This window comes from Astyanax mexicanus, chromosome 21 (genome assembly GCF_023375975.1).
Source record: "Astyanax mexicanus isolate ESR-SI-001 chromosome 21, AstMex3_surface, whole genome shotgun sequence".
NCBI classification, from domain to species: Eukaryota; Metazoa; Chordata; class Actinopteri; order Characiformes; family Acestrorhamphidae; genus Astyanax; species Astyanax mexicanus.
The window spans coordinates 14,214,301-14,231,304 of NC_064428.1; the positions used below are offsets into that span (position 1 = coordinate 14,214,301).

Sequence of the window (17,004 nt, forward strand, 5' to 3'; positions counted from 1 at the left end):
ATTATATTTTTAGAAATTATAATAATTATTAATTAATTATAAATAAATAAATAAATTATTAATTTTTAATGATTGTTAGTTTGGTTCAATAAGTGTGCAGGGCATAGCCATTTTTTTGTGTTTTTGGACAGGCTATTTGCTAAATGTTTGTTTGTTAAGAAAGTATTTTATATTCTTAAACCATGTTAAATTATATTAGATTAGAGGAAGGTCATTCCGACATAATTTTTGTGGATCATATTTCACATTGTTGGTGTTTTAATCTTTTGGAAATCTGTTCTTAATACAATCTTCTTCAACATCATTCTGAACAGATTTTGCTCATTTAAACAGACGCCCCCCCCCAAAAAAAAAACTCAGTTTTAACACTGTACGTAATTAAAAAAATTCGGTCGTCGGGTCGGGCTCGGGCCAGAACGTGCATATTCATTCCTCATGTTTACAAAAACAGAGGGCAGAAACTCCCCTCAATAAGGCTCCACACTTCTTTAGAGGAGTGTTTCTAACTCTGCTCCTTTATCTTCAATAAATAAAAACATAATAATCTAATTTCCTTGTGGTAAATGACTATTTCAGTAGTTCCACTAGTAATTAATGTATTTATCACACTGTTGATATTATAATATCTAATCTATTCACAGAGAACAGCATCTCTGGTGTTCAGCTGAAGCTCCTCCACGATGGAGTCTCATCTCTCCACATCTGGAGGAGAACCCCCTGTCCCATAGTGAGTAACTGAACATCAGTCCTGAACACCAGCTCCACTAATGAGTCTCTGATCCTCGAAGATCTCGTGATCATTCAGAATTCTCCTTCACCATCTGAAGAGTCTTTGTGAGATCATGTGCTGCAGAAAGTATTATAATATATGTAATTTAATTATTAATCATGATTCAGATCAGCTTTATTTTCACATCACATGAGTACAGGTTAACAGGTGAGTAAAAAAAAGTAGGTGCATGATCCCACTGAGTATATACACAGTTGCAAGAAAATTATGTGAACCCTTTGGGATTACTTGTATTTCAACATACATTGGCATTTAATGTGTTCTGATCTTCAGCTAAGTCACAACAATAGACAAACACAGTCTGCTTAAACTAATACCACACAAAAATGTACACGTTTGCATGGTTTTATTGAAGACATGTTAATAAAAAAAAGGAGATAAACTTTGCTAATCACTGTCAAACCAGATGTGCGACCATGCTGAATTTATTGCCATTGATAAAAAAATGTTGTAACGTAATATTTATCTGCTTGAGACTGCTTTATTTATGATGACTCTGCAGTTTTCTTATCTGTTTATAAAGCATGTTTTTATTTGATCTCATTTACAGACTGCAGAAACCCACAGCCGAACCTCCAGAACCCAGCTTATGCGTCTATGAAGAGTAACAACTCAATGATTCAACCTTTCACCTTCAGTAATAAAGGAGAACCTCCAGAACCCAGCTATGTGTCTATGAAAAGTAACAACTCAATTATTCAACCTCTTACCTTCAGTAATAAAGGAGAACCTCCAGCATCCAGGTTTGTGTTTAGGAAGAGTGGCAACTCAGTGTTTGACACGTCTTGTGGTAATTTATACCTAGTTTATTATGACAACCTACACATATCATGCTTCCAAGGAATCGATCTACCATGAAAACTCATAACATGATAACCATAAAAATAAGATTATTCATTTAGCCCTGGTCAGAATGAATAAATTGTCAGGCATACCTTCATCCTGACTCTCTTTTTTTGATTACCTCTTTTTGGATTTATCCTGTATTATAGTACTTTTATTAATTTATTTTTTTATTAAAATTGTAATAATTATATTTCAATCAAAAAACATAAAAGAAAAAAGTATATGGGGGTTAATTAAATTCAAATTGACAGTAAAATTGAGAATGTATAATGATAATAAACATATACATCAGCGTTTACAAAACCTTAACATAGTTAATGGCCTAAGTCCTACTTTTTTTCTTTTGATTAAGATTATATTTCTTAAACTTTAAATTTCTTAGTTTCTGCACCATTTAGTCTGTGCAGAAGTTAATTCTGGACTGGGCTGAAGGAAAAGCCAATCAGGATGTAGATTTCATGTTTGTGTTCCCACTCCGAGAGCTGAACCTGATTAAAGAAGATCAGTACAGTCTTCATACACTTCTGTGTGCTTTCCACCCTGATCTGGTCCCTAAGATCTACGATACATGCAGAGTTGTGTTCATCCTTGATGGACTGGATGAAAGCAGAATTCCACTGAACTTTGTGGAGTGTGAGAAAGTGTCTGATGTAACCATGACATCATCAGTTGATGTGTTGATTACAAACCTTCTTAAAGGAGAGCTGCTGCCCTCTGCTCACATCTGGATCACCTCCCGTCCAGCAGCAGCCAATCAGATTCCTTCTTGATACATCAGCCGTGTGACAGAAATTCAGGGGTTTAATGATCCACAGAAGGAGGAGTACTTCAGGAAGAAGATCAGTGACCAAGACCAAGCCCAGAAAATCATGTCCCACATTAAGACAGCGAGGAGCCTCCGCATCATGTGCAACATTCCCATCTTCTGCTGGATCTCAGCCACTGTGCTTCAGCAAATCCTGACACAGAGTGATACAGAAATCCCTAAAACTCTGACTGAAATGTACTGCCACTTCCTGATCACTCAGACCAGCATAAAGAATGAGAAGTATGGGGAAAGCTATGATAGGGATCCAGAGAAACTGCTGGAATCCAACAGAACTGTGCTTCTGAAACTGGCTAAACTGGCTTTTAAACAGCTGATGATGTGGAACGTGATGTTCTATGAAGAGGACCTGAGAGAGAGCGGTATTGATCTCACAGAGGCCTCAGTGTATTCTGGGATCTGCACTGAGATTTTTAGGGAGGAATGTGTGCTTTATCAGAGGAAGGTCTACAGCTTTGTTCATCTGAGCTTTCAGGAGTTCCTGGCTGCTCTCTATGTGTTTCACTGCTACTTGATCAAGAACAATAAGGCACTGGAAGTTTTTAATCCTTGGTTCATTAGGTGGACTGAAAATGTTCCACTGGATAAGCTCCTGTGTGTAGCAGTGGATAAAGTCTTAAAGAGCCAGAATGGACACCTGGATCTGTTCTTCCGTTTCCTGCTGGGCATCTCACTGGAGTCCGGTCAGAAGATCCTACAGGGGCTCCTGATCCACACAGAGAGCAGCTCAGAGAGCATCAACAGAACAGTGCAGCACATCAAAGAATCAATGGAAAATGAATATCTTCCTAATGACAGATCTGTTAACCTGTCCCTCTGTCTGACTGAAGTAAAAGACCAGCATTTACCCAGAAAGATTCAGGAGTTCCTAAAATCATAGAAACGCTCAGAAAATAAACTGTATATAGCAGAGTGTTCAGCTCTGTGCTACATGCTGCAGATCTCAGAGGAGGTGCTGGATGAGTTAGACCTGAAGAAACACTGCACATCAGAGAACATTTAAATGAAACTGCTTCCAGCTGTGAACAACTACAGAAAGGCTCTGTGAGTATCTAAATGTATATAATGTGAATGTGTTTATTATTTATGTATCCCTTTCTAATGAATTCTACATTCATGGACTTCCAAGTTGCAACCATTGCTGCTGCTGATGTGCAAATGTACACATAGTGTATGTAGTCTCAGTAGAGAAGCGCTGGCAATAGATTAGGACTCTTAAGAAACAGATATGCTGGAACCTACTGCCACCATGTCTAATGCCAAGCCTGGGATAGAGTAATATAACACTGGGATGACTAAAATGTCAGGAGCTTGTGAAAATCACCCTATTAGTTATTATTATATATTTTCTATTTGTTCAAACAAGGTGTGTTATTAAAGTTTACTCATATTAAAGTGATTTTATATAAAATAATTAGCTGTGGCTTTTAAAAACACGACCAAGGTGTTTCATAAAATTAATAAATTATTTACCCTACTTACTTAAAAGTTCTTAATAGTGTAACATGTTTATAAACTGTTTGCATTATCTAGAATTTTTGTAATTAGCTAATGTTTAGATATCTAAAATAACGTTTCATTTTAAAATAATTTTAAAATGGCATATTTATAACCTATGTCTATTTTTTTTTTACCTATGTCTTCCTTCTTCTTGCCTGCTTTTGCTGCAGGGTCAGAATTCCCATTCTAACTAGGGCAAGCTGTTCTACTTGCTCAACAGGCATCTGCCAAACTGGATTAAAATAAATACTTATTTTAAAAAATCTACATAAATAAATAAACAATAAATTACCTAAATATGTATAACTATTAACGTTAAACTGCAAACCGAATTCTAAAAAAGTTGTCACTGTGCAGATGTAAATAATATAACTATATTAGAATGCAGAGATTTGCAAATCTCATATCAAAAAAACATTTTCCTTTTTTAATGAAAAAAAATATTCATTTAGATCCTGAAACAGTTTTGATAAATGATGTGGAAAATAAAAATTCTGAGTTTATTTTAGTTATTTAGTTTATTATTTCAGATGTTTAGGCTTAAGGATGCTCACAATTCCTTTGGCTGTAGCAACAGCACGAGAACAAGAGAAAGCACATTTACATAAAATCTTAAATTAAAGCTTCATCAATCCCAGTGACAGTGCAGAGAATCTACTGCTCTGGCTTTACTGATAATGCCGTAATTATGAGAAAGTATTTTTTTATTATGTCGTTCAAACGACATACTATGTCTTAATTATAAAAACATCTCGTAATTATGAGAAGTTCTTTGTGTGTATAACCCCCGCACTACAGCATTTCTCAGACTTAATGCCGCACTTAATTGAATTAATAAAATTCTATTTTACACTTGGCTTAATTCACAAGGAAATCTTAGTGTCACTGAGCGGCATTGATGGCATTTTCATAAGCATTTAAACACGGCAAAGGATTTTGAATCTCAGCTTTTAAACAGCCGTAAAAAATAAACCAGACCTCTCTGTAAAAATCCTAAAGTCAGGCAGACTCATACGCCTCTGATTCATAAGCTCACACTGCACTGACACGCTGCGATATAGGAGTTCACACTGCAGGACAAACACAGCCCGTAGCCAGAGCTCTTTCTGTGTATATGCGCTCGGTTCAGCAGAAACAGGGCAGTTTTCTTAAGTCCTGAAACAAAATGACAGATTATGAACTGTAACATTAAAGCATGAGTAAGCAGCAGTAGAGCTTAGATCCAGCCCAAAAAATCCAGCCAGACCTGGCCCGACCGGACCCGCTCCATAAACTGTTTTTGTGAGCCCCAGCCCAGTTTGAACAAAACATTTTTTTTAGTGTGGAACATTAAACCTGAGCTTTTTAAAAACATTTTGTTTGAATGAGCGAAATCTGTTCAGAAGATGTTAATTAACATTGCAACACTAGAACCTGCTATAGACCTGTTGTTTAAAAAAAAATTAGTGGTGTCAATCAATTAAAAGGGTGATCTGATTTATCACAACAAAATTCTGTAATTAACTGCATTTATTTTCCTTTCTTTTAATTATTATAGTGGATATTTAAATGTAAATAAATGAATGAATGTAAGAAATGTAAAATGCAGTTATATGTATATTAGTGTTGTCAATTAAAATAATGGTATACACTTGTATGTTTGAGAGGAGATAAAATCAACATAAGGTGCTGGAATAAAGAATGCATGATAAATTGGACTGTAAAATTGATTTATGAATTCGAACTTAATTTGAATATTTAAAAAATATCAGAGATGAGGAGCAGTGCAGTGCAGGAGTGCGGGCGTGTGTGTGTGTGTGTATGTGTGTGTGTGTGTGTTTGTGTGCTCACTGCAGTTCCAGAGCTGTGTGATTACAACATTCTAACTTGTGCAACTTTTTTTGAAAAACATTTCGATTTGTTACTGCTGTATTGTGTATATCACGCCATAGCTTTATATAAAATAAAAAATAGCAATAACAAACAAAGCCCGACCGACCCGCCTGAGGAAAGTGCTGGGAAATCTCGGGCGACCGGGTGTTCTGCTGAAATCCGTCCCCCGCAGCCGGCCCAAGTTTGGGTTATAAATTGCTAACTGATTGTAATCACAGCAGCCTGTTATTCAGAGCGTTTTACAGCATTGTGCTTTAAATGTGGCTTTTCACTGTTAAAAGCCACCTTTACCTGCAGTATGCGTTGAAGATGGAAAGGAAATTTGAATAAGACGCTGGTGAAAAATCTAAAATCAAGTTTGCCTCCTGCTCCGTTATTTTATTTTCCCATTTTTGTTTGGATCATCAAATTAAAAACACGAAATACAAAGCCTTATTTGTTTTTTGAAATTATATTAAAAATACAATTTTTTTTCCGATTTTGATTCTTAATTTAATATCAAATGAACATATATAATTTAATATATGTTTGCCTTTGTTTCTCATCACCATGGTCACATATATTAAAATATATGAAATAACGTAATAAATATCGTCGGATTGAGTGTAGTTTAAACACCAAAGCAATGGTATTAAAATATACTATTATCACTGTTTTACTAAAATGTTTTATTGTTTGGGCAAAATGCGCTGCACCTTGTCTCTCGCAGCTCGGAACTGAGTTAAAAAAATCTATTCTTAAATATATTCTTAAACATTTTATTATATTAGAGAGTAGTCAGTCATTGTAAATTATGGAATTGTTCTTGGTCTATTTCGGTTTAATGAGTGTACAGTACAAAGCCTGATTTGTTGTTTTTTTGTGTTTTGCTATAGGCTATATATTTAAAAAAAATTGTTTGTTCAGAAAATGTTTTATATTTTTAGACATTGTTAATTATATTAGAGTAGATGGGAAGGTCAGTTCTTAATAAACATTTTTATTAAATAACAGGTCTATAGCAGGTTCTTTAGTGTTGCAAATGTTAATTAACATCCTTCTGAACGGATAGCGCTCATTCAAAAAGTCTGCCTGGCTTTAGGATTTATACAGAGAGGTCTGGTTTATTTTTTACGGCTGTTTAAACGCCAAGACTCAAAATCCTTCGCAGTGTTTAAATGCTTATTAAAATGCCATCAATGCCGCTCAGTGACACTAAGATTTCCTTGTGAATTAAGCCAAGTGTAAAATAGAATTTTATTAATTCAATTAACTGTGACATTAAGTTGGAGAAATGCTGTAGTGCTGTGATAGACACACATAAAACTTCTCATAATTACGAGATATTTATTTCATAGTTACGGCATAATGTGTCGTTTTAACGGTTGATTAAAATAAGTACATTTTATTACGTATTTTTATGTTTTTGTCAGGGACAAAATTTTGTAAAGCCCAGTTTAGCCAGAAATAAAGGAACTTAGCACATCTAACAAAAAAGCAAACATTTGGAGCACTTGGGGCTTTTATTTTAACTGGAGAGCAAGTTCCCTGACAGAGTCAGAAGGCTGAACTGCTTGGAGAAGGAGGGGATACGTAAATTCTGTCCGTTTTGCATATGAAAGGCCTGAGGAATTACGTTAGCGCCTAGCGCTGCCACACACTATACAACGTTTTTGGTCGGCGTTTTTTCAGCATTACGCATGCTTTATGCGCCGTCTGACCCTGGCGAATTCTGACCTATTTGGCTTGCCATATACACACACATGCGCACACAGACACCCTGCGTTCGTGACGAGTCGCTTGTGTCTCCCCGATTTTGTCCCTTGTGGGCGTGACAAGCTCAACGTTCACGTGTATCATGATCCAGCCTCCGACAAGAAAAAAGGGACAAAAAAGGAACGAAAAAAAAAGGTTTAATAAATGTTTCTAGTAAATATGTATTTGTTAACTAACTTAAGATTACTAAAATGATTAATAATAAATATAATTATAAAATTTTATATATATAAGCTATACCATCCAGTAAATTTGATTCCCGCTTGAGAAATATACATGTATACATGAAACATATGGTATAAACATGAGGAATCCCTTGGCCACTTTAATTTTACAGCTATAACTCTTGAGCTTGCTAGACTCTTGGTTGTTTCTGTGATTTACCTGCCATTCCCGCAGATCAGCGTGGGTCCACCCCATTCAACAGAATGCACAGCAAAAGGAACCAAAAGTTCAGAGAGCAGAAGCCTGAGGACCTCGGACCGCCTTGTATGTGATAGGTCCAAAGATTGGGTTAGAATGTCGCTTCACTGCGTCATAAATCATTTGCATGAAGTTGAGAAAATTTCAACTTCTTGTTGCTTTGCCGCTTTGTCGCTTATCGGCTCTCACTTGTCACCTCTCACATGTCGCAGCGACAAATTGCACTCTGCCATAGGAAATGAATGGTGGCCTGTCGCGTTGTCGCTTTCCAGTGTGAATGAAGGGGCACACGCACGCAGAAACATACAGGACGTATGAGGAGTGGGACATCCCGTCAGACAACAGTAGAATAAAGAGGTGTTTAATATAGTGTGTGTGGGCGTGCACGTGTGTGTGCTCAGCGGAGACAACGTAGATTATCTTTGGTGGTTTCTGAGCCCCTAAGAAGGACTGATGACGTCCCTGGTAATGAGTAACGAAGTAGGACGTTAAAATGTATTGGAGTAAAAGTATTAAACTCAGGGAAAATATGTAGTGAATTAAAAGTGGAAGTTTAATCAGTTCTTAAATAAATATTTGGTGTATTTTATATATATTTTTTCTTAGTCTTTGTCAGTGTATGGTGGAAAGACTTTACTGTGCTTATTTTATACCTAGTAATTTTTATAGACTGGTATATCTAAAATGGTCAATTGTAGAGATAGCATGAACAGATTTATTTAGTGTCTTTTTAGTGGTGTGTTAGTGAATGAACCATATTACCAATGAAAGAAACAATAGGTTAATATCTATTTTTTTTGTTTTTAAAAACATTAATCATGGAGTTGCTGAAAACATTAAATCCATTAAAGGCAGTGGAAATTATCCAGTATCTGTTGATTTACTAAGTAACATTTGTAATGATAAGCCTGCAGAAGGCAAAAATATGAACAAGCAATGTAATTTGTCCATAAATCTTATTAGATCATTAATGTGGAGTTTTCCTCCATTGTTTTAACTGTACTATGTTTACTCTTTCTTTGCAGACTAGCTGACTGTAATCTCACAGTGAAACACTGTGAAACTCAATGCTCTGCTCTGAAATCAGAAAACTCCTCCCTGATAGAGCTGGACCTCAGTAACAATGACCTGCAGGATTCAGGAGTGGAGCTGCTCTCTGCTGGACTGAAGAGTTTACACTGTAAACTGCAGAAACTCAGGTGAGCTTCCAATTGGGGGTGTGCCATATAATATCATGCACAATACCATGCTACAAACCTAAATATTTTGTTACTTGCTGTGATTTTTTAGTACCGTTGTGGTACCGTGGCCCAATCTTTTTTATTGAATTTAAAGCATTATTTGAAATAAATGAAAATTCGTATAAAATCAACCATACAGTGAAAGCTGCCTAAAGTCGCACATGTGATGCCAATCTTGAGTAATTTAATTTTAAGCATTATTTAATATAAATAAAAATTCATAAAAAAAATCAACGATAACGTGTACGTTGCCCAAAGTCGCACACATGATAGCTTAAGACAGTCTCTTTCAATCGATGGCAGAACCGTTGTGGTAGTTTGTGCCAATATTGAGTTATTGCATTTTAAGCATTATTTAATATAAATAAAAATTCGTAAAAAAAAAAAACGATAACGTGTACGTTGCCGAAAGTCGCACACATGATAGGTTCGGACAGTCTCTTTCAAAGAGAAACGTTGTGGTAGTATGTGCCAGTCTTGAGTTATTGAATTTTAAGCATTATTTAATATAAATAAAAATTCATAAAAAATCAACGATAATGTGTACGTTGTCGAAAGTCGCACACATGATAGGGTAAGACAGTCTCTTTCAAACGATGGCAGAACCGTTGTGGTAGTATGTCCCAATCTTGAGTTATTGAATTTTAAGCATTATTTAATATAAATAAAAATTCATAAAAAATCAACGATAGTGTGTACGTTGCCGAAAGTCGCACACATGATAGGTTAAGACAGTCTCTTTCAAACGATGGCAGAACCGTTGTGGTAGTATGTGCCAATCTTGAGTTATTGAATTTTAAGCATTATTTAATATAAATAAAAATTCGTAAAAAATCAACGATAATGTGTACGTTGCCGAAAGTCGCACACATGGTAGCTTAAGACAGACTCTTTCAAACGATGGCAGGACCGTTGTGGTAGTATGTCCCAATCTTGAGTTATTGAATTTTAAGCATTATTTAATATAAATAAAAATTCATAAAAAATCAACGATAATGTGTACGTTGCCGAAAGTCGCACACATGATAGGTTAACACAGTCTCTTTCAAACGATGGCAGAACCATTGTGGTATTATGTGCCAATCTTGAGTTATTGAATTTTAAGCATTATTTAATATAAATAAAAATTCATAAAAAATAAACGATAATGTGTACGTTGCTGAAAGTCGCACACATGATAGGCTAAGACAGTCTCTTTCAAATGATGGCAGAACCGTTGTGGTAGTATGTCCCAATCTTGAGTTATTGAATTTTAAGCATTATTTAATATAAATAAAAATTCATAAAAAATAAACGATAATGTGTACGTTGCTGAAAGTCGCACACATGATAGGTTAAGACACTCTCTTTCAAACGATGGAAGAACCGTTGTGGTAGTATGTGCCAATCTTGAGTTATTGAATTTTAAGCATTATTTAATATAAATAAAAATTCATAAAAAATCAACGATAATGTGTACGTTGCCGAAAGTCGCACACATGATAGGTTAAGACAGTCTCTTTCAAACGATGGCAGAACCGTTGTGGTAGTATGTCCCAATCTTGAGTTATTGAATTTTAAGCATTATTTAATATAAATAAAAATTCATAAAAAATCAACGATAATGTGTACGTTGCCGACAGTCGCACACATGATAGGCTAAGACAGTCTCTTTCAAATGATGGCAGAACCGTTGTGGTAGTATGTCCCAATCTTGAGTTATTGAATTTTAAGCATTATTTAATATAAATAAAAATTCATAAAAAATAAACGATAATGTGTACGTTGCTGAAAGTCGCACACATGATAGGCTAAGACAGTCTCTTTCAAATGATGGCAGAACCGTTGTGGTAGTATGTCCCAATCTTGAGTTATTGAATTTTAAGCATTATTTAATATAAATAAAAATTCATAAAAAATAAACGATAATGTGTACGTTGCTGAAAGTCGCACACATGATAGGTTAAGACACTCTCTTTCAAACGATGGAAGAACCGTTGTGGTAGTATGTGCCAATCTTGAGTTATTGAATTTTAAGCATTATTTAATATAAATAAAAATTCATAAAAAATCAACGATAATGTGTACGTTGCCGAAAGTCGCACACATGATAGGTTAAGACAGTCTCTTTCAAACGATGGCAGAACCGTTGTGGTAGTATGTCCCAATCTTGAGTTATTGAATTTTAAGCATTATTTAATATAAATAAAAATTCATAAAAAATCAACGATAATGTGTACGTTGCCGACAGTCGCACACATGATAGGCTAAGACAGTCTCTTTCAAATGATGGCAGAACCGTTGTGGTAGTATGTCCCAATCTTGAGTTATTGAATTTTAAGCATTATTTAATATAAATAAAAATTCATAAAAAATAAACGATAATGTGTACGTTGCTGAAAGTCGCACACATGATAGGTTAAGACACTCTCTTTCAAATGATGGAAGAACCGTTGTGGTAGTATGTGCCAATCTTGAGTTATTGAATTTTAAGCATTATTTAATATAAATAAAAATTCATAAAAAATCAACGATTATGTGTACGTTGCCGAAAGTCGCACACATGATAGCTTAAGACAGACTCTTTCAAACGATGGAAGAACCGTTGTGGTAGTATGTGCCAATCTTGAGTTATTGAATTTTAAGCATTATTTAATATAAATAAAAATTCATAAAAAATCAACGATAATGTGTACGTTGCCGAAAGTCGCACACATGATAGGTTAAGACAGACTCTTTCAAACGATGGCAGGACCGTTGTGGTAGTATGTCCCAATCTTGAGTTATTGAATTTTAAGCATTATTTAATATAAATAAAAATTCATAAAAAATCAACGATAATGTGTACGTTGCCGACAGTCGCACACATGATCGGTTAAGACAGTCTCTTTCAAACGATGGCAGAACCATTGTGGTATTATGTGCCAATCTTGAGTTATTGAATTTTAAGCATTATTTAATATAAATAAAAATTCATTAAAAATAAACGATAATGTGTACGTTGCTGAAAGTCGCACACATGATAGGCTAAGACAGTCTCTTTCAAATGATGGCAGAACCGTTGTGGTAGTATGTCCCAATCTTGAGTTATTGAATTTTAAGCATTATTTAATATAAATAAAAATTCATAAAAAATCAACGATAATGTGTACGTTGCCGAAAGTTGCACACATGATAGCTTAAGACAGTCTCTTTCAAACGATGGCAGAACCGTTGTGGTAGTATGTGCCAATCTTGAGTTATTGAATTTTAAGCATTATTTAATATAAATAAAAATTCGTAAAAAATCAACGATAATGTGTACGTTGCCGAAAGTCGCACACATGGTAGCTTAAGACAGACTCTTTCAAACGATGGCAGGACCCTTGTGGTAGTATGTCCCAATCTTGAGTTATTGAATTTTAAGCATTATTTAATATAAATAAAAATTCATAAAAAATCAACGATAATGTGTACGTTGCCGAAAGTCGCACACATGGTAGCTTAAGACAGACTCTTTCAAACGATGGCAGGACCCTTGTGGTAGTATGTCCCAATCTTGAGTTATTGAATTTTAAGCATTATTTAATATAAATAAAAATTCATAAAAAATCAACGATAATGTGTACGTTGCCGACAGTCGCACACATGATAGGTTAAGACACTCTCTTTCAAACGATGGAAGAACCGTTGTGGTAGTATGTGCCAATCTTGAGTTATTGAATTTTAAGCATTATTTAATATAAATAAAAATTCATAAAAAATCAACGATAATGTGTACGTTGCCGAAAGTCGCACACATGATAGCTTAAGACAGACTCTTTCAAACGATGGAAGAACCGTTGTGGTAGTATGTGCCAATCTTGAGTTATTGAATTTTAAGCATTATTTAATATAAATAAAAATTCATAAAAAATCAACGATAATGTGTACGTTGCCGAAAGTCGCACACATGATAGGTTAAGACAGTCTCTTTCAAACGATGGCAGAACCGTTGTGGTAGTATGTGCCAATCTTGAGTTATTGAATTTTAAGCATTATTTAATATAAATAAAAATTCGTAAAAAATCAACGATAATGTGTACGTTGCCGAAAGTCGCACACATGGTAGCTTAAGACAGACTCTTTCAAACGATGGCAGGACCGTTGTGGTAGTATGTCCCAATCTTGAGTTATTGAATTTTAAGCATTATTTAATATAAATAAAAATTCATACAAAATCAACGATAGTGTGTACGTTACCGAAAGTCGCACACATAATAGCATAAGACAGACTCTTTCAAATGATGGCAGAAACGTTGTGGTAGTATGTGCCAATCTTGAGTTATTGAATTTTAAGCATTATTTAATATAAATAAAAATTCATAAAAAATCAACGATAGTGTGTACGTTACCGAAAGTCGCACACATAATAGCATAAGTCAGACTCTTTCAAATGATGGCAGAAACGTTGTGGTAGTATGTGCCAATCTTGAGTTATTGAATTTTAAGCATTATTTAATATAAATAAAAATTCGTAAAAAATCAACGATAGTGTGTACGTTACCGAAAGTCGCACACATAATAGCATAAGACAGACTCTTTCAAATGATGGCAGAACCGTTGTGGTAGTATGTACCAATCTTGAGTTATTGAATTTTAAGCATTATTTAATATAAATAAAAATTCGTAAACAATCAACGATAGTGTGTACGTTGCCGAAAGTCGCACACATGATAGCATAAGACAGACTCTTTCAAATCATGGCAGAACCGTTGTGGTAGTATGTGCCAATCTTGAGTTATTGAATTTTAAGCATTATTTAATATAAATAAAAATTCATAAACAATCAACGATAGTGTGTACGTTGCCGAAAGTCGCACACATGATAGCATAAGACAGACTCTTTCAAATGATGGCAGAAACGTTGTGGTAGTATGTGCCAATCTTGAGTTATTGAATTTTAAGCATTATTTAATATAAATAAAAATTCGTAAAAAATCAACGATAGTGTGTACGTTACCGAAAGTCGCACACATGATAGCATAAGACAGACTCTTTCAAATGATGGCAGAAACGTTGTGGTAGTATGTGCCAATCTTGAGTTATTGAATTTTAAGCATTATTTAATATAAATAAAAATTCGTAAAAAATCAACGATAGTGTGTACGTTGCCGAAAGTTGCACACATGATAGCATAAGACAGACTCTTTCAAATGATGGCAGAACCGTTGTGGTAGTATGTGCCAATCTTGAGTTATTGAATTTTAAGCATTATTTAATATAAATAAAAATTCATAAAAAATCAACGATAGTGTGTACGTTACCGAAAGTCGCACACATAATAGCATAAGACAGACTCTTTCAAATGATGGCAGAAACGTTGTGGTAGTATGTGCCAATCTTGAGTTATTGAATTTTAAGCATTATTTAATATAAATAAAAATTCATAAAAAATCAACGATAGTGTGTATGTTACCGAAAGTCGCACACATGATAGCATAAGACAGACTCTTTCAAATGATGGCAGAACCGTTGTGGTAGTATGTGCCAATCTTGAGTTATTGAATTTTAAGCATTATTTAATATAAATAAAAATTCATAAAAAATCAACGATAGTTTGTACGTTACCGAAAGTCGCACACATAATAGCATAAGACAGACTCTTTCAAATGATGGCAGAACCGTTGTGGTAGTATGTGCCAATCTTGAGTTATTGAATTTTAAGCATTATTGAATATAAATAAAAATTCGTAAAAAATCAACGATAGTGTGTACGTTACCGAAAGTCGCACACATAATAGCATAAGACAGACTCTTTCAAATGATGGCAGAACCGTTGTGGTAGTATGTGCCAATCTTGAGTTATTGAATTTTAAGCATTATTTAATATAAATAAAAATTCGTAAAAAATCAACGATAGTGTGTACGTTGCCGAAAGTCGCACACATAATAGCATAAGACAGACTCTTTCAAATGATGGCAGAAACGTTGTGGTAGTATGTGCCAATCTTGAGTTATTGAATTTTAAGCATTATTTAATATAAATAAAAATTCGTAAAAAAATCAACGATAGTGTGTACGTTACCGAAAGTCGCACACATGATAGCATAAGACAGACTCTTTCAAATGATGGCAGAACCGTTGTGGTAGTATGTGCCAATCTTGAGTTATTGAATTTTAAGCATTATTTAATATAAATAAAAATTCGTAAAAAATCAACGATAGTGTGTACGTTGCCGAAAGTCGCACACATAATAGCATAAGACAGACTCTTTCAAATGATGGCAGAACCGTTGTGGTAGTATGTGCCAATCTTGAGTTATTGAATTTTAAGCATTATTTAATATAAATAAAAATTCGTAAAAAATCAACGATAGTGTGTACGTTGCCGAAAGTCGCACACATAATAGCATAAGACAGACTCTTTCAAATGATGGCAGAACCGTTGTGGTAGTATGTGCCAATCTTGAGTTATTGAATTTTAAGCATTATTTAATATAAATAAAAATTCGTAAAAAATCAACGATAGTGTGTACGTTACCGAAAGTCGCACACATAATAGCATAAGACAGACTCTTTCAAATGATGGCAGAAACGTTGTGGTAGTATGTGCCAATCTTGAGTTATTGAATTTTAAGCATTATTTAATATAAATAAAAATTCGTAAAAAATCAACGATAGTGTGTACGTTACCGAAAGTCGCACACATAATAGCATAAGACAGACTCTTTCAAATGATGGCAGAACCGTTGTGGTAGTATGTGCCAATCTTGAGTTATTGAATTTTAAGCATTATTTAATATAAATAAAAATTCATAAAAAATCAACGATAGTGTGTACGTTGCCGAAAGTTGCACACATGATAGCATAAGACAGACTCTTTCAAATGATGGCTGAACCATTGTGAAAGTATGTGCCAATCTTGAGTTATTGAATTTTAAGCATTATTTAATATAAATAAAAATTCATAAAAAATCAACGATAGTGTGTACGTTACCGAAAGTCGCACACATAATAGCATAAGACAGACTCTTTCAAATGATGGCAGAACCGTTGTGGTAGTATGTGCCAATCTTTAGTTATTGAATTTTAAGCATTATTTAATATAAATAAAAATTCATAAAAAATCAACGGTGGTGTGTACGTTGCCGAAAGTTGCACACATGATAGCATAAGACAGACTCTTTCAAATGATGGCAGAACCGTTGTGGTAGTATGTGCCAATCTTGAGTTATTGAATTTTAAGCATTATTTATTATAAATAAAAATTCATAAAAAATCAACGATAGTGTGTACGTTACCGAAAGTCGCACACATAATAGCATAAGACAGACTCTTTCAAATGATGGCAGAACCGTTGTGGTAGTATGTGCCAATCTTGAGTTATTGAATTTTAAGCATTATTTAATATAAATAAAAATTCGTAAAAAATCAACGATAGTGTGTACGTTGCCGAAAGTCGCACACATAATAGCATAAGACAGACTCTTTCAAATGATGGCAGAAAAGTTGTGGTAGTATGTGCCAATCTTGAGTTATTGAATTTTAAGCATTATTTAATATAAATAAAAATTCGTAAAAAAATCAACGATAGTGTGTACGTTACCGAAAGTCGCACACATGATAGCATAAGACAGACTCTTTCAAATGATGGCAGAACCGTTGTGGTAGTATGTGCCAATCTTGAGTTATTGAATTTTAAGCATTATTTAATATAAATAAAAATTCGTAAAAAATCAACGATAGTGTGTACGTTGCCGAAAGTCGCACACATAATAGCATAAGACAGACTCTTTCAAATGATGGCAGAA

The 17,004-nt window shown here is 34.4% G+C and overlaps 1 protein-coding gene across 1 annotated transcript in view; it reads left to right on the top strand.

The window, feature by feature from the left end:
* The first annotated feature begins 1,928 nt into the window (after positions 1–1,928).
* LOC125780405 (protein NLRC3-like) overlaps positions 1,929–17,004 on the top strand; it is a 129,798-nt gene continuing 114,722 nt past the window's right edge. The window contains exons 1-2 of the mRNA XM_049470144.1: positions 1,929–3,506; positions 9,038–9,211. Coding sequence (XP_049326101.1) covers positions 2,506–3,342 — 837 coding nt within the window. The 5' untranslated portion in view covers positions 1,929–2,505 and the 3' untranslated portion in view covers positions 3,343–3,506; positions 9,038–9,211. The remainder of the gene's footprint in view (positions 3,507–9,037; positions 9,212–17,004) is intronic.